The sequence below is a fragment of the Prionailurus bengalensis genome, chromosome D2 (genome assembly GCF_016509475.1).
Source record: "Prionailurus bengalensis isolate Pbe53 chromosome D2, Fcat_Pben_1.1_paternal_pri, whole genome shotgun sequence".
NCBI lineage: Eukaryota > Metazoa > Chordata > Mammalia > Carnivora > Felidae > Prionailurus > Prionailurus bengalensis.
The window spans coordinates 84,597,049-84,614,548 of record NC_057351.1 but is presented as its reverse complement, the minus strand read 5'-3'; the positions used below and the strand labels follow the sequence as shown (position 1 = coordinate 84,614,548).

The following is a 17,500-nucleotide window of genomic DNA, read 5'->3' as shown; positions in this document are numbered from 1 at the left end:
GTCTATTCCAAATGATAAAAATATTCTTTAGCTACTAGCTGATGGAGTCCACCTAATTGGTTGAAGGTAGCTTAAAGCCATACCAGAAATCAGGCTGGTGGCTGCTCTTTGAGCCTGTCACAGGTCTCTTGGCGTTAGGGGGCTGTCATCTCTGTCCTCAAATTTTGAAGTCCCTGGGGGCCCCGGGGACCCTGGGGGCAGCGGTGGTGGCAGTTGTTCCTCCGTGTCGTTGGAACACGGCGGGGGGGGGGGGCGCGGTGAGGGGGGCGCTGGGGTCGTGCACCGAGGCCCGGTGTCCTGACCCTCCAGGCCACGGTTCAGGAGCGCTCGCACTGTTCGGCCGGGGGAGGGCGGGGGGAGTGCTCATTTTGTTAAAGGTCCTGTTGTATATTAATTTTAAGTTGCAGCGTCTGCACTACAAGATGATGCCACTAGCATTCTGATTAAGGATTTTATACATGAAGAAATTTTCATTATCTGAGTTCCCAGAGACCTCCCGAGTGGTTGGCTGCCTGACCCACAACTGTGTCTCAGAGTGTTAGGGTGGCCGCCCGGGCAGGAAGGTGTGCCCTGTGCTGTTTGCTCTGTTACATGAGCAATTAATGGGGCTCTTTACTCTCAGGGAAGCCGACAGTCTTCATAACCAAAAAAAAAAAAAAGAAAAAGAAAACCACTTAAGTGGATTTTGCTAATTTTCTCTTTGATTTCAGGAGCGTGAAGAAAGCACGTGGAGCCACTGAGTTGTGGCGGGGTACAATAGGGTGGCAGGAGGCTGGCTTCTATGTTCTGTGCAGTTCGCATTCTTGACACATGCGACTCAGGCCGTGGGGAAGAAGTTAGGGACTGCCGCCTACTTCTTTTTTTCTCTTTTTCGTTTTTTAAATGTTTGTTTATTTTTGAGAGAGACAGAGACAGAATGCGAGTGGGTTAGGGGCACAGAGAGAGGGAGGCACGGAATCCGAAGCAGGCTCCAGGCTCTGAGCTGTCAGCACAGAGCCCGACGCGGGGCTCCAACTCATGTGAGACCATGACCCGAGCCGAAGTCCTATGCTCAACCGACTGAGCAGGTGCCCCCCCCCCACTTTTTTTTTTTTTTTTTCCTTAAACAGGATATTCTTCAGTTAATTCTTCCTGGTTGCTTTCCTTAATTCTTGTAACATCTGCCTAAACGAAGGGTGAGGCGATCTCAAAGTGAATGACAGACTTGTGCGTGTCCTCTCTGATCACACCAGTAAGGAAAGTGTTTTCAAAACTCACGGGTAGGCTCTGCTGGCCCTTTAGTTCTTGGGGGCGGGGGTGGGGTTGCTGCTCAGGTCGTGGGTGAGTGTGAACGGAGCCCCTTGACAGGGAAGTCTGCTGGCGGAAGAGCCAGAGAGGAAGACGGGACGACCCAGCTCAGAGGAAGGGTCTGCCCCAAGTTTGCTGGCTGGAGGGGAGCTGTGTCCTGATTGCACAAGGGCGTCCGTGTGCGCCCCATTGATGCTGCGGCGAGAGGCCCTCTAGTGGGGACAGGAGGCACTGCGTGCCTCTCTGCCTCCGGCAACAGTGCTGTCCCTCAGGACCCCAAGCTCATTGTGGACCCCCTCGGCAGCAGGAGGGCAACGAAGTGTGTGGGGGGGGGACGGGGGGTGCTTGGGGGCTCCCTTGTGGACCCTGAGCACAGCAATGGGAACCTGCCGGGCTGCCCACGTGCCAGGGCTTGACCACAAGCAGAGGTGATGTGCCGCGTTCCCCCGCTCACCTGCTTTGCCGGATGGACGCTGGGTTTGTGAGGTCACCCTCCTGAAAGTTGCAGTTGAGCAGGACAAGCAGAGAGGCGCTGTCCGATGGCCACGAGGCCAGTTCCACTCGTGGTTCTGTGGGGGCGGTGGGGACACCTTTCTGGGTCCACCGACTCTGCTGTCACTCCCCTGGCCCAGGCTGTGCCATCTGTAGGGCCCCTGCTCACACTGGGATTTTGATAATTCTCTACCTTTTTTTTTTTTTATAATTGCAGAATCATAAAATATTTTAATTTCAAGGTTAGCAATTTTCTCTTGCATACTTAATTTATAATTAGCTGGTTTATAAACCTGTTCTGCGAATATAATTTTACTGTTGCCAAATGTTCTTCATGAATAATTAAGGGCAAATCCCTATTTATCAAATTATTAATATACCTAATAGCCTTGTTTTCATAAACAATGCATTGGAGTTGGATTTAAAGAAAACCACCTCTGAGGGATCTGGTGTTCTGTTCCCACCACGGCAAGGACCTGCTCTGGGCGTCTGCACAGAGGGATGCTTGTGCTGTGTTGATGTCACGGCCCCCGGCCTTCTTTCCTCCACAAAGGCCCAGGTATCAGTAGCTGGACAAACACAATGGCCATTCACCAGTGGGACTGGCCTTCTCGGCCTCTTGAACAATGTTGTTATTTGTTCTAGCAATTTACCAGGAGCATTTTTGGAGGAAATGTAACAGATGAAACCATGCTTTCAGCCTTTAAAAGTCTCTTTCGGCATAATCCCACCCCCATTAGTAGGGGACCGCTTTTCAAAGTGAGGAAAAGCAACTTTTATGTGCGAATGTGGACCCGAGGCGGGCATGAAAAGCCTCCGTCCCGCCTTGCGGTCCGTCGACCCAGACCGTACAAGGTTCGGTCCAGAAGACGGAGGACGAGCCGGCGGAACCTGAAGACTCGCGCAGGGGGTGTGAGTGTGTGACACTCGGGGAGGCTCACGCGCCCCCGCCTCCCCTCTTCAGCTCCCTCCCTTCCATGGAGGAGGACGACACTGTCCTTTCTCCTTGGGCCAGACCTCAGATCATCTCCTCGCCAGAAGAAGATGCCCAGCTCACACTTAGGAGTAGCTGCGACGACCGAACAATATGCAGGGCCACGGTGCTAATTCGCAACTATTCATTAAGAGCCAAACTTGTAGGGTCCATCCGCCGAGTATCCGCCGGGTTTCTAGGGCGCGGTCTCCGAGCCCGCCGGCGGGGTGTTCCGGCAGCGAGGGGCAGGCAGGTGGTCCGGCCCGGTGAGCTGGGTTTGTGCTTGCTTATTACCATCCGCCAGGTTTCTAGTTGAGGCTCTGGAAGGAGGTAGGGCCGGGCCCCGGTCTTCTTGGGGCTGGCATATGAGCCCGCTCGCCATGTGTGTGCGACTCCGTGTGTATGATTCATTCCAGAGCAGTTTTAGTCCTCATAAAATATTCATTTTGGTTGTGCAGGGCCCTGTAATTGCCATCTCTCACCCTGAATTATTTATACCTTGCACAGACTGACAAAGCTTTGCCATGCGGCACTAGATGAATCAGAAACACGGATCTTTGCTGCCAACAGCATTATAGTTTCACAAAATATGGCACCAACGTCATTCTGGGCTGCCTCATCTCTAAATCCAGCTTTTCTTGATTTGACATTTTCTTTACTCTTCCATTGTCTTAGTCAGGCAGAAAGGTTGCCTCTCAACTCAAAGCAGCAACCTTTCTTGCTTGCATTATAGCCGCTGTGCTTGAGAGGACTAATGTATCTTTATTGCCCTTACTTTTTTATGCTCGGTAACAAGACAGTGCTTGGGCTCACTTTAGAGCCATATATTATACATTAGCGATAAAATGATGCAAATAGTCCTGAATACTCTTCAAACAGATAGTGGAGATCAGCCTGGACCTAGCTGCTTGTCACAAAAACAGAGAATAAAAGGTGACGTGAGAAGTTGGGCGGGGGGCACGCCCCCGGCTGTGGGCCCCGCGAGCAGGCCCGGGCCCAGGTGTGGCCGGTGCCCGGCTTGGGTGTCTTGGCTGACAGGGACAGGCGATCCGAGCACCCTGCTCCTGGCCCCCTGAGTGCACCCACTCCCCGCCAGCCACCCCCTCCACACCCCCGCCCCCCCCCCCCCACCCCAGCCCTGGGCTTGCCCGTCACCAGTCTCTCTGGGGGCCCCGGGCACACTGCCTCTCGTCCTGCCCGCCCCCCCCCCCCCCCACTCCAGGATGTGAGCACTTAGAACGAGGGACCTTGGAACCCCTCCGAATATTTAGGAAAACCATGTGAATGCGAATTAGGGGCTGGGAGGCTGGAGCCAAACTCCTCCACAAACCTTTCGAAACTAGAAAGCAACCCAATGGACTCTGAATGCCAGGAGCTTACGTTTCTGAGAGGAGACAATGACAGCCGGCAACAATCCCGGTGAAAAATCCCCGGGTGCCGAAGGCTCCAGAAAAGATCATGTGTGGAATATTCACACACAGAACTGGAGGGCGGCGTGGGGAGCCCAGTAAGGTTTGCCGTGATTTTAACACCTCAGCCCTTCCCTGAGCCACAGACCAGGATTAATTTATGGCTCCTGGCTCATCAACAAAGGGACGTGAAGAGGGTAGGCTCAGTGCTGTTCCGAGTAATGTATGACCTGTACACACATTTCTCTTGTATTTGTTGACACGCAGGGGTAATGAAGTTAAAGCTTCGCACACATGTGCCCCCTCATTAAGCTGCATTACCTGCATTAAAACTAATAATTGCCACTCAGAGCTGTGCTCCCATTAATCATTTATAATGTTTTAATAAGTTTTTAATCAGGACCTAAAAGGCTAGAGAGGCCGGCATGGGCAGGTTCGACACTGGTGTCCTGTGTGCATGCACGGGCTTGATTTAAAATGTGATTTTTTTTTTTTATTAATAATTCAGCCCACAAAGATGCTAGTTCTTAATTAAGCAAGCTGGCGTGGATGGGGGGGGGGGGGGGCGGGGGACGTGCATGTGAGTAGGAGATTGTCCACTTGGAGACTGGGTGGGGAAAGCCCCGAAAACCAAAATAACCAAAACCCCTCACATTTGTTTTGAGAATGGTCTCCGTAATGGACAAAAATCGGAACGGCAAGGAGATAGTCCCCATTATCTTCAGATCCCTAAAAACGCACCCATGTCTGGTGGGAGAGGTTTGAAGCCCTAAGTTCGAGTAAGCGAAGGCACTTAATCTCTGTGCACAAAGTCTCTGTGAAAAGTCCCCCCTGGAGCTGGCAACAAGTCAGGGGGTGCATCTGATGTGAGCCAAGTGATGCTGGCATTTTTCTTAAATAAGGAGCTTCGTGATCAGAGCTGGCAAATAGAGCAGTGTCCAGAGGGAGTGAGGAAGCTGTTTTAATGAGCCCGCAGCGAAAGACAAAATACAGACTGATTGACAGGGCGAATGATCTGGTGGGGAAATAATGTCAATGCTGCATCGCCCATTAGAAATAGAGAAATAGGTAAAGAGGAAAAGGGAGATAGGCACTTGAAACGAGAGCGAGGCCTGGTGCAAATACAGTGCACTTCACGCTTCCTTTGTGCTGTGCAGTTGACTTCTTTTAAACAGATAACCTTATCAAAACTATCACGAACTATCAGCAACAGTTACAGAAAATACTAACTAGGATCCTGACAGCGAGGCGGGTAGGGTAGCCGACTAAAGCACAGGACTCTGGGATGCGTTTGCTTTTCGAGTGTCTACCTGGGTTTTACTTATCTGAACACATTAAAACCACCCGGAAAAGTTTAATGCAAGTCATAGAAATTTCTCCAAAAGGAGGGCTTGGCAGGATCTGTTACGGAGGTGGATATTGAACTGGTCGGCAAAGCTATTAAATCCCATCAGATCTCCTTGGCATCATTTTAATGAGAATCATTGCAAAAGCACAAGATCATGGTATCTATAAGTGCCTCTTGACAGCCTCTGCTGAAATTGTGATGAAAAGGAAAACCATTATAGCAGAAATTTAGCGATAAGGCTGTTTGGAGGGACGGCGGGGCCTAGTGTGGCTCTAGACCGTGAAGGGTTAATTTTCTAAACCTAATAATGTTCGATAGTGAGGTATTTGTCAGGAGATAAAGAAGTGATAGAATCTGGGAAGTGGGTCCCTTGGTGATTGTAGTACAAATATTGTTAATGCGGTGTGGTTACTACAGCGAAGGGAAGTAAAATAGCTCTGGTCCACTAGAGACAGGCTCTGCTACAGTAGAGCAGGAACCTCCAGACAAAGGCCAGTAATTGTTGAACTACGAGTCAAGCCGTGGATATTTTCAAATCCTTATACATCTACATTTACATGCAGGGGACCGCGCGTGCGGTGGTAGGGGGGGCGGGGGGGACGGCCGCACAGAGACCAGGAGGCCACAGTGGGGAGGCGGGCAGCCCCAGACCTCTGGCTGGGGAGGGGGCCCCTCGCGGAGGACATCTGGGCACAGCTGTAAAATTCAGTACTGTCACCCTCTGCCCCTTCGTTATGACGTCATGTAGGCACTACAAGTATATGAGACCCATAACTTGAAACGTACAAGAATTTAATAAGTCTGGTGTTGGAACAATTTGTCATGGCATATTTGAAGAATAAATCAGACTAATGGAGCACACTTTCCCTCCCGTATGGCATTACGGAACGTGAGCCCAGTAATAGCTAATGGCAGGAGAGGGAGAAAAAGAGAGGCCTGACATTCAGACCCTCGCATTTTGGAAATCCGATACGTATTGACCTGTGTACTATCTCAGTGCACAGATCTGATGTCAGCAGAATGTAGTCTTGTATAGGAACTGCTCATTACAGGTTTTGTGAAGGAAGCACATTGTCTCTGAGCACCAGAACCCGATCGGCTAGAATTGCTCAGTAATCAATACTCCAGCGACTGATGGCCGGGCACGCACACACCACAGCTGTGGCCACGGCTTTCAGGGACTTCCCAGTAATTAGCAGGGACTTCAAGGAAGCACTCCACTGGTCACTTTCTTATCAGTCAGGGAAAAGTCTCTTAAAGGCTCTATCTTTTAATTTGACTCTTTAACCGTTTCCTTTCGAGAGCGCCTTAGTGGCCACAGCCACGACTCCCAGAGAGGGCCCCCCCCGTCCCCGCCCCTCTCCACGCACACGTCCAGTTTGGGCCGGGTGGGGGCTTGGGATTGTGCTGAGCAGGAGCGGATTGACGGGACATGAAATTCGCCGTTTTACAGTGAACGAGTCAGTGGCATTTAGTTCCTTCCCAAGATTGTGCAAGCCCCACCCCTCTCTAGTTCCAGGCGTTTCCACCCCCCACAAATGGAGACCCTGGGCCACTGAGCAGTTGTCCCCCCCCCCCCCCCCCCCGCCCCTGGCCACCACGAGTGGGCGGGGACTTCTACAGCTGTGTTTTCTGGTTGGTATCTGATACTCTTTCTTGTCAAGGTAATATTATTAAAATAGTCTCCTGGTTTTGTGTTCTGGATCCAGGAACTACAAACGTGGGGCTTGATCTGGAATGGGGTTCTTGGGTAACCTCCAGAAGCTGTCAGTGCCATGATTTACACACGAATGCTTTGGGTTTTCTGATTGATGGCATGGAGGTCTATCCGTGGCCGTGTTCATTTGCAGCTTATTAAGAGCCTGGCCTTAAAATGGAAAAGCGAGTACCCCCTCACTCCACCCCCCACCAAAAAAATATATCAGTATTTTTCACTCTTGACTCAGATTTCCCGTCCTGTCCATAGGGAAGGGCCAGAAGAGGAGGTCGTGCCTCTGGGACAGAGGCTGGGATTGAGGTGTGGGAGGGGCCTGTTGGAAGCCTGACCTCTTTGCTCTGAGCCCGGAGCTCAGCCTGTGCTAAGGTGTGGCCTGAGGAACCCTGGGACGGGGCCGCCAGGCTCACACCTTGCAGCACGCTGTCACTCGTGTGTCCAAGCCCTGGCAAGACCGAGCCCCGGAAGAGTCTAAAACTTGGTGATTAAAAAAAAAAAAAAATCCCTACCTATAGGGCTCCCGAAATGCCGGGAAGAGGTAATTTCAAACAAGTGATACCCACGTGCAAAAGGCAAGCAATTAAAACCGCTCCGAGTTCCTTTTTTCTCCTCAATCACCAGGGTGCGCACGCCAAGCCCACTGCATTTCTAAGGAGACAATCTATTCCTCCTTTGACCAGAGGGAAAAAAATCATTATTACATGATTAGTGGCTTCAGTTAGGTGAGAAGCGGCAGTGCAGGGAAGGCGGTGAGGGTGAGTGGTATTAATTACCTAACACTTGCTGGCAAGATAATTTTATCAGTGATTTGGCCACTAGTAAGTTGCAGCTTTTGATAAAAGTGGGCAAGTTCTTAGCTCCTAGAAACATGAGGGAAGGGAATGGTGTCAGATGAAATGCATCTCATCAGCTTTTCTCTGACAAACCAAATTCATTCCTTATGTAATTGATAACGGCCTTGTCCAATTATTTCACACATTACAATACACAGAGGCCCCCTTACAGGTTTTGCAGGGTTGTAATTAGCTATGCTAATATCTCCTTTATTGGCCCTAATATTGCTCGACACCTTTTGCCATCCTGGAACCCACGAGAGCCCCATGGCCTGTCAGGACCGCTGATTATTGAGAAGGATAGCTTTAATCAAACATAATTGCAGTTAATTTTTCTCTCCTGCTCTCTGTTGCCAGCGTCTAATGCCACGGACTCCTTGATATTCCATTAAATTACAATTAAACAGCCTCCTTTGTTTCTGATTGTCCTGAACACCACCACAAAGTTCTGTAGCCGTTTAAAGGAGAACTGTCTGTCCTAATTGCCTGCGCGCACACAAAGGGCCAATTTATGCAATGCCCATGTAGAATTTAAACAGTTCATAATGTAATGGATATTACACAGGAGCCTAACACTACAATTAAAATGATTTTCATCAGATAGAGCAGCTCTGGTTAATCAGCTTCATAAAAGTAAATATAAATGAACTAATTCATAGCTTAAACACACAGAAGTGGAGCAGACTCTGAAATGAGTTACTGCAGTGGGGGGCTTGCCCCTCGTCATGGGCTGCTGGGGGCGGGCTCCAGTTAAAACGCTTGATCCCGTGTTTTGCTGCGGCCCCACTTATGGCGTCCACGTCCACCACGTGGCACTTCTGGTGGCGCTGTGGCTGTTGGAGAGGATGCCGGCATGGATGCGGCCAAGGCCAAACCTGACTTTCCCCGCAGGTGCAGCCATGGCCGGGCTTTGCCAGGTAGCGGCCCCTGCAGATGTGAGGGCCCGCCCTGGAGCTGGCGGCAGAGACCGCAGGCAGGTACCCGTTGCCGGAGCCAGCGGACTGTCCCGTCCCGACCCCCAGGCAGCGGCCCCGCGCCCACCTTCCCAGGTGCTGGCGAGCGGGAGGGAGCCCGCTGGAGCCTGCTCGGGTGGCCTTCTCTCCTAATCCCTGCACGCTCTAAAAGTGGAAAACCTGGTTTCGGAAGTAATGAGCTCGCACCTCTCCCCCTTCTCATCGCTACCGAGAACTGTCCGGGGTCTTGTCTGATATCTCCGAGTAGAACGTTACTGGGGAGTTTCCGCCGATGTGAAACAGTTTGCCCTGGGCGGTTGCCTTCGCTCCTGCCGGAGAGAAACAAGTAAATAAAGCCCATATTTCAAGCTTGATTTACTCTGGTACCTACTGTGAAAGATGATGGCTCTTTAGGGAAATAAAGACAGGGTCAGGGAATTAGTGTACATAATGGTCATTTTGATGATGGGCCAACAGATGCAATGGAGAAGCGTACTGTACACAATTAAGCATAATGTACTAATGACAGGTTAGAATTTTTATCGCCTCTTTGCCATCGAGCAGCAAATCCATGTTTAGCAGTAATAAAGAGTTTATTGGTGTTAAAGCCAAAGATTTTCTGACATAGGAAAGATTTTTCCCTTCATAACAAGAGTATTAAATCCTTTGTGTACCAGAGTCTGGAAGTAAGATATGTAAAGTGGTTGTCAGATATTTCTTAGGAAAAAGCCAATTACAGGGTAATTGAGTAAGGGGTGAGAATTACCATTTGACTTCACGTGTAGGGCGTTGGGTTTCCTCCCCCTCCCCAAACGTCCGCCCAGCGTCTCGCTGAGCCCTGGCTGGTGGGAGCGTCCCTGTGCTTGCGCCGTGTCTGTGGTCAAGCACTGGCTCGTCTGTCGCATCCGCCTTGTAACCCCAACAAGGGTAAACGGTAAGCACGAGGCTGCCCTTCCTCCCGGCTGAGGCTTCCTCTGTCTGGCCCTAGATGTTGGGCCTTACTTTCTGTGATCGGGACCAGAGCTCTTGGAAGGGGCTCTACCCTCGGGGGCCGTGCACGACACACCTCCCCCGTGTGCGTCCACGGCCCACGAGATACTGGGTGGGAAGCAAAAACTTCAGGCGCCACATCCCAAGCAAGCGTGTGTGCGCCCATCCCCGGCAATGCTTCGGCTGTCCACGGGGCCTAGCACCCAACTCTGTTCAGCTAAAGTTCTGCGCCAGGCCCAGCTCACCCTCCTCACGGCCAGTGGCTATTTAGACCATCTTCAGAACACTCTGCTGCCTCGCAGGTGAAGGGTGAGCCGCCTAAAAAGATATCGAGGAATTTAAAGAAACCTCTTCTGGAGGGGGGGTAAAAAAAAAAAAATCTTTCACATCACAAAAAAAGCTCCCGCAGACGGCTCCATCCAGATGAGAGCTTCTCAGGCCGGCACCTGCTCAGAAGATTAGCCGGGTGGTAATGTGTGGCATAATTGCACCATGTGGCTGTCCCCGAAGTGAAAACCTAATTGCCTGACTGGACGATAAGTTTGTGACGCCCTCACCTTGTTAGGGCCTCTCTGATGCAGTTCAAATGCAGTGTGGCCGCAGGTGCGCCTAATTTACCTCGCTGCAGAGCGCGTGGAGTTTAATTGCACAGTGGTTGTTAGGAAAAATTGGTGGGTGGAATATCAAGTGACTTACTGTATGCTGATGGCAGATGGTACTGAGAGGCACTGTGAGCTAAGTGTATAGGTGAGGGGAGTTAATAAAAGATGTAAATTCTGGCCTAAAATAGTGAGGCCTGGTGGTATGTAAGAAAATTTAATTAAGTGGCCACGATTCTTTTCCCATCAATTGGGTTTTCTTCTTCCGCGCGGAAAAGGCGTCCAGGATACGTTGGGAATGCAGCTGGAGGGATGAATCTTGGTCGGTGGAGTCTTTTTATTTTCTGATGTGATAATTGTCAACAAGGAATCTTGACCGTTAAGGCTGAGTTCAAGGAAATCACGTGAAACTTCATAAAACATTAATAAGCCTCAGGTAGGACAGGGGATATTTGGACAGAACAGAGAGGGGAGTTTTGTCGGTTAACTTTGCCGGACAGGATGCTCAGACACTGGTAGAGAGCATGCGTGTCAGCACAGAGACCCCGCCCCCGCCCCGCCCACAGTGGGCGTGGCTTTGTACGCGGAGGCAGAGGGGTGCAGTCTCCCCCCCCGGGGTATGTGCTCCAGCCAGGTCTCCCAGCATCCGTGGGCTCATGTGGTGGGCTAGAACTTCTGTTGTGAGCGAGCATGCCGGCATGGAGGGGACAACGTGATGAGATTTTTGTCACAGCATCTCAGCACCCTGTCAGGACCCCTGAATCTTCATGCCTCAGAGCACAAGGGCAGGGCTGGGGGTGGGGGGAGTACAAACGGCTGTCGCCTCTGAGCCAGGCTAGCGGCTGCGTCTCCCCGCTCTCCCCCTGAGCCGCGGTTTCATTGTTGTATCCCCAAACCATCGATTAGTTCCCTAAACACACACACAGACTTTTCACAGACGTTATCGCAGCCCTTAAAGCTCACCCCCAAATCCTGTCTTTTCGTAAGAGTTGCACCCACTGTAACTTTCGAAAATACGCCTTTGGAAGTGTGTCTGGCTGGGCGGTGGCACCCTCGGGGGTTACGGTTGCCAGATGAAGTTGAGCGCACCCAGTTACGTTTGAGTTATGGGCGAAGAGCAGTTTTTTAGGATCGGTGTGCTTTGGGATGTTCCTGTCCTAAAAAATTTCTCGTCGTCTACCGGAAACGCCAATGTAACCAGGCATCCTGTGTTTTTATTTGCTGAAGCTGGCAGCCCCATCTGGGGCGGACAGTTCCCCAGTGCTTAACGTGCAAAGGTCCAGGCAAGAAATGGCCAGTCCGAGTCACAGCTGTTATCATAAAGCTTGGAGACCCATAATGTCAAGACAGATGTAAGTCACTGCTTGTGTGTGTGGACACCTTCTGCGCTGGCCGGCAGAGCCCGGGGCGCCCTTGCCCACGCCGCTGGCGTCGTCTCCCGATGGCGCCCCCTGCAGGCGACGATTCGTTGTCGTGCTAATCGGGCGCCCCCTGCAGGCAGCGAGCAGCGGGCGGTCGTGGGTAGCCTTCACTACTCCCCGCGCAACGGCGTCTTTCTAAAAGTCTGTGAGTTTGTCTGATAACCCTAACAAATATCCGTTTTTTGTATTTTTGTAGATTCTTTCTAAAGTTTTTCCTCAAGTGCAATCAGAACTGTTTGAAGAATGCAGGCAACCCTCGAGATATGCGGAGATTCCAGGTACTTGTTTCTCAAAGACACGCGGGCCGTGGTCCGCACTTTTAACGTGAAATTTGAATTCTCTGATGTTGTGATTGTTCAGAAAACAGTCTTTTGTTCTCCAAGGGTTTGGGAGCAAACCAGAATCGGTTCATTTGAGAAAAAGATTTAAATCGAGTTGCTTTAAAAACAATCCAGCATCTTTAGGCTCTGAAAATGGGACCTTGGCTTTGCAAGGTGCACCTCTTAGGGTGGTCCCGCCATGCCTGCCCACCGTGTTGGGCTTCCAGACATCTGGAAATTGGAATTGTCAGAGCTGTAGGTTAAGTCGGGTTCCCTTTTACATTCAACCGTGGTAAGTCTTGTAGGTGTATTTCAGAATGTCCTCAAAGTCCTCTCCGTGTTAGTACGTAACGTAGCCTGTTTCCTCAGTTGTACATAGTCGTGTACGACTGGTTCGGACTTGGAGCCCGTGTTCAAGGTCGTCGTTTTAGGGACGGATGGATGGAGTTTTCACAGGGCAGAGCCGTAGTACAGCCTGTTGGGTAAGCATGAGACCTTGGGCCCTCCTCATGAAGCGAGCCTCGCCTGTTTGATGCAGGCCTCTTACAAGTTCCAGAATGTTCTCCCAGCTGTTTCCTTTCCCTCAGGGTTGATCTGTTCTTGCTTCCTTAAGCCCGTGCCTGATTGCTAGGCTGTGTTCCTGGGTGCAGGCTAACTCATATTCTGGTTTGCTTCAGAGGACTTCATCTCCAGGAGAGAGGATAGAGAGCTGGATGGGTTATCGCTGAGTCCATAATTTTCTTGCCTTTTGAGCGGTTAGGAGGTTACTTCGGGGTGAAAGGTACACCATATATCATGGGTCATCTTGCTGAATTTAATTGTAAAAATATTCTGGGCTGGGACACAGAAGTGCTGTTAGTCCCTACTAACCAGAGAAGAACCTGGCAGCGAGTGGAAATGAATGCTACATTGGATGGCTTACCATCAAACCGCTCAAGGTCATTTTTAGAAATTGAACTTACCTTCCAGGCTTTTAGGACACGTGAATTTGTCTTACAGCCAATCAGCCAGTCAGAGAAGGGTCTGTGGGCCGGTTCACAGTCATGCTCTGCAGGTGGGGACGTGCTCTGCAGATGTCGTGCAAACATCTGGGCCTGCTCCCACCTTCTTGCACCAGGCTTCATGGTGATACTGGCCCATCTAAGCAGAGCGGAGGTCATGCGTTGTCTCGCCATTGGCCACCATGCCATCCGTTGCCAGCGAGCCCACAGTTACTAGAAGAATGGGCTCTGCTCTCTTTAGCTCATCTCCCCGCCTTGCAGAGGGTTTAACCGGACTTGAGTGTGTCAGGGCTTACACAATATCTCCAGCTGGCTTCACAAACTCAGCACCTTTCTGTACGTATATTGCAGGGCTGGCCCTGGCCAAGAGACAAAACACAGCTTGTCTGCTTCCTCTGCTGAACTACACACTTTTCCCTTGGTGACTGACCTATATAGAGATGACAGAGCCAAGACTGTCCTTTTTTTATTTTTATTTTTACCTTGCTTCTTTAACGTATCATGGTCTAAGAGCCTGAGGACGGTCAAGTCTGTGGCTCAGAGTTAGTTACGTGGCCCTTTGCATCGTGCTTAGATGAGGATACAGGTACAGGTGCTTCACAGCCCAGGCGAGGGGTGGCCCTGCATCCCGGGGATGCGGCAGGTGCCCACCCCATGGGTGGTGGCTATCAAGGAGGTGATGACACATCTGACATTGGATGTGGGGACGCCGAGGGCGGGACCCACAGTGTTTTAAGGCTCGGGGGGGTGCAATATTATGGAGACTCTCGCAGTCTTGTAGAGCCGTCCTGGGAAGGAAGCATCAAGGAAAGTGCCTCATGAGGGAGTTTTGGGGGATGTGGTGGGTTCTGTCCCTGCTTTACAGTTTTCTTGTGGGCCTGAGGTTTTTTTTATAAAAACCGTCAATTCACCGTGTATTCATATGTATGTATGTAGTGTTGACTTTTTTTTTTTATTGTTAGTTTTCTTTATTTTTGAGAGGCAGAGAGAGACAGAGCACCTGTGGGGGAGGGGCAGAGAGAGAGGGAGACACAAAATCCGAAGAAGGCTCCAGGCTCTGAGCCGTCAGCACAGAGCTGGACGTGGGGCTCGAACCCACGAACTGTGAGATCATGACTGAGCCGAAGTCGGATGCTCAATCGACTCAGCCACCCAGGTGCCCGACCTTTTTTTATTCCTTAAAAATGCTACTTATTTTTAAATCTTTGATCACTTTTATTCTTTTTTTTTTTTTAATAGACTTTTTTTTGAAGAGCAGTGTTGGGCTTTCAGGAAGAATCCACAGAAAGTTCCGAGAATTCCCGGACATCCCCCTGGGCACACCCTCCCTGCCAGTTGGCCCTGTTGTTAATGTCTTGCGTTGGTGGGGTACATTTGCTACATCGAATGAACCAGGGTTGATGCATTATTAACTAAGGGCCGCTGTAGCGCTGGCTTTCAGTAGCCATTTTACATGGCATGTTTGGGCATGTGCAGACCAGGCAGGGAGGGCACACGTGGGCTGGGAGGCCTCCTGGTCCCTCCTCTCCTGCGCCAGCTGTGTGTGTGTGGGGCTCTGCTGCTCTGGGTGGTGCTGGCCCTCCCCGCTGCCCACACGTGGCAAAGAGCCAGGCTCCCTGCACCCCAGATGCGGGCTTCAGCCGCACGAGCCCTGCTGTGAGGCCCAGACTGGACCAGGGCTCACGCCTTTGCGACTCAAGTCGGCTGTCCGGCAAATAATGGACCGCGCGGGCTCACCTCTGTTTAAGAACGATCTTAAGGCTGGGTAGGGAGTCCATTAAAGGATGCTTGTCACAAGCCCACCTGGGAAGGTGTCTGGGGGCTGGGCAGGGGTGACCCCGGCAAGGCCATCTGTCCAGCAGAAGGGGCCATTCCACTGGCACCAGGGTCCTTGCCGTCCTCTGCTGGTGAACCTGAGAAAGATACTTGCTTTGGATCGACAACACTTTCACCATCGATACTCAGCTTGGTCTTTTCAGATGCAGAAAAGTTCCTTAGCAGACATTGGATGTAACTGTAACATCGACCCAGGGATGTCGGACTGTGGGTAGTGAGTGCTTCTGATTTAGGAAGCCTGTTGTTGGCAACTCTGAATCCTCACAGTGCTCCAAGGGAGGACAGTCTCGAGTGAACTCATTTTAATTAGATAAACTATCCGATCAATATGTGAACAGATCAATCAAAACAGCAGCTTTAAAATGAGCGGCTGGAGGAGTGTTTCTGAAACTAATGGCTGGAGGAATATTTCTCTGAATTGAACTCACTCGTTAGCATAATAGGAGATGAAACTGTGATTCAAATGGGGCAGGTTTTGGAGAGAAGCAGTCTTGAGTCCAAACAAAACAGCCCACGGGCCCCCCCATTAGCCAGGGCTGCGGGGGGTGCGCGGCGGAGGCCCCCCAGGAGCCGACGCCAGTTCCCTCGGCCACAGGGCTTCCCTTTGCCAACTCGTTTCACGTCCACTTCGTCTCTGCAGGTTGTTGTGTCGACAACAGTCAACGTGGACGGCCACGTGCTGGCCGTGTCTGACAACATGTTTGTGCACAACAACTCCAAACACGGGCGGCGGGCCCGCCGTCTAGACCCGTCAGAAGGTACGGCCCCTTCTTATCTGGAAAATGGTAGGCACATGTTACATGTCTTTTTTTATTTGCAATGCTTCTTTTCCTTTGCACCATTTTTTATGTTGAGTCATGTCCAGTCGCCCTCACCGGGTGCCCCTCTCGGGTCGGACGGCCCCGGCGGGGGCACGGGCGCTCCCCGGAGCCCCCCGCCGCCAGCCCTCTCCGCCCCAGCTCTTGTTGTGGGAGAGGCCTTCTCACTCACTTCACCTGCCATGGGCTTTACGTTACTGGTTTGTTTCTAAGCTTTCTTTTGCTTGGAGCTTTCCTTGCAGTTTTAATTTATTTGCTTTTATTTTGGCTGTCCTCAGCCCCCATACAGAAGGTCATCCCCAGACACTCTGTGCACGTCTCAGTGGGTGGTTGTGTTGTGTGGTCCCATGAGCTCAGAACACACTTGGAGGACCAGTTCTCGTCTCCGCATGGAGTGGGCCGGGGGCGGGGGGAAGGGGGAAGGGGCAAGGGGCCGAGAACGAAAACCGCATAAAACGTACCAAATGCTTCCAAGTGCCTGACTTCTTGTTTTGTCTGTTAAAAGAGAAGAATTTTGCTAAGAGTGATACAGGCAGGGGGCAGCGGTCTTAGACATGGCCTCAGGGCTCAGAAACACTCAGACGCCGAGGGCCTTCCCCAAACCCCTCACTCACGCAAGTCCCCACGGTTTATCCCACAGCCTTTAAAATAAGGTCCCTGTCCTCTATACTAAAACACTGCCCCGTAATCACGAGATCCTGACCGATAGGAGTTGTTGTTGTTGAGAAAGTAATGTGAATTGCAAACAAAACACGGTTAAACCTCTTGGAGCAAAGAGCCCATAAGACAAAAACGGTTTTAAGGCAGATCCTGTACGCTGAGGTCTCGAATTCAGGAGCCACACGTGAGGCAGGCAGATGTGTACCAACAGGAAAAATGAATGAAGCGTGTGTAGATGGTCAGAGTGAAGTATGATTCAGACATCTAGAAACTGGAAGACAATTTATGAATCTGCTGTGGTCCACAAAAATAAACTAATTTGTTTTTCTACATTAATGACTGAGGTATAAGAGAACAAAAATATCATAATTAAAGGTCGCCCTGGGCACCAGAGTCATTAGAATCTGTGACGTACTGTTTATCTCCTTCCTATGCACTGAAGGTAGGTGTGTGTTCTCCTTAGCAACCATCACTAATGAGGTTCACAATTAAGAAGGTTGAATCCCTGGTCCTCGGTCCCTGCTTCCCCAGAGAGCCAGAGCTCACAATGCACTAGGCTCGAGGAGGCCCCCTCAGCCCTCTGGTGTTCAGTTGTAGTCTGGGTCCAAAATCAGCCTCCTCTAATGAGCTATTATGATCTGAGCAAAGTACAAGTATTTATTTTTGTAAGTAGCGTGAAAAAGCATTTGACTGTAAGCAGAAAAGATAGCATTTAGAAAAATAAAGGCCACTAGTGGGTACCTTGGAGATAAGACCCAGCTAATCAAAAGCTATTTGCCGAAGCAGTCTTGCTGAAGATTTCTTTTAGGAAATGTTTGTTTCTCAGTATTTTATCAGCAAGTCACT

The 17,500-nt window shown here is 50.8% G+C and overlaps 1 protein-coding gene across 11 annotated transcripts in view; it reads left to right on the top strand.

Annotated features, from left to right (window-relative positions):
* The window catches only part of EBF3 (EBF transcription factor 3), a 120,065-nt gene that overhangs the window by 67,083 nt on the left and 35,482 nt on the right, over positions 1–17,500 (top strand). For 7 of the 11 annotated variants that reach the window (XM_043597889.1, XM_043597892.1, XM_043597893.1 and 4 more), the window contains exons 7-8: positions 12,216–12,297; positions 15,817–15,961. In XM_043597889.1, the coding sequence (XP_043453824.1) occupies positions 12,216–12,297; positions 15,817–15,961 (227 nt within the window). The remainder of the gene's footprint in view (positions 1–12,215; positions 12,298–15,816; positions 15,962–17,500) is intronic. The other 4 variants (XM_043597888.1, XM_043597885.1, XM_043597891.1 and 1 more) reach the window with 1 other exon arrangement.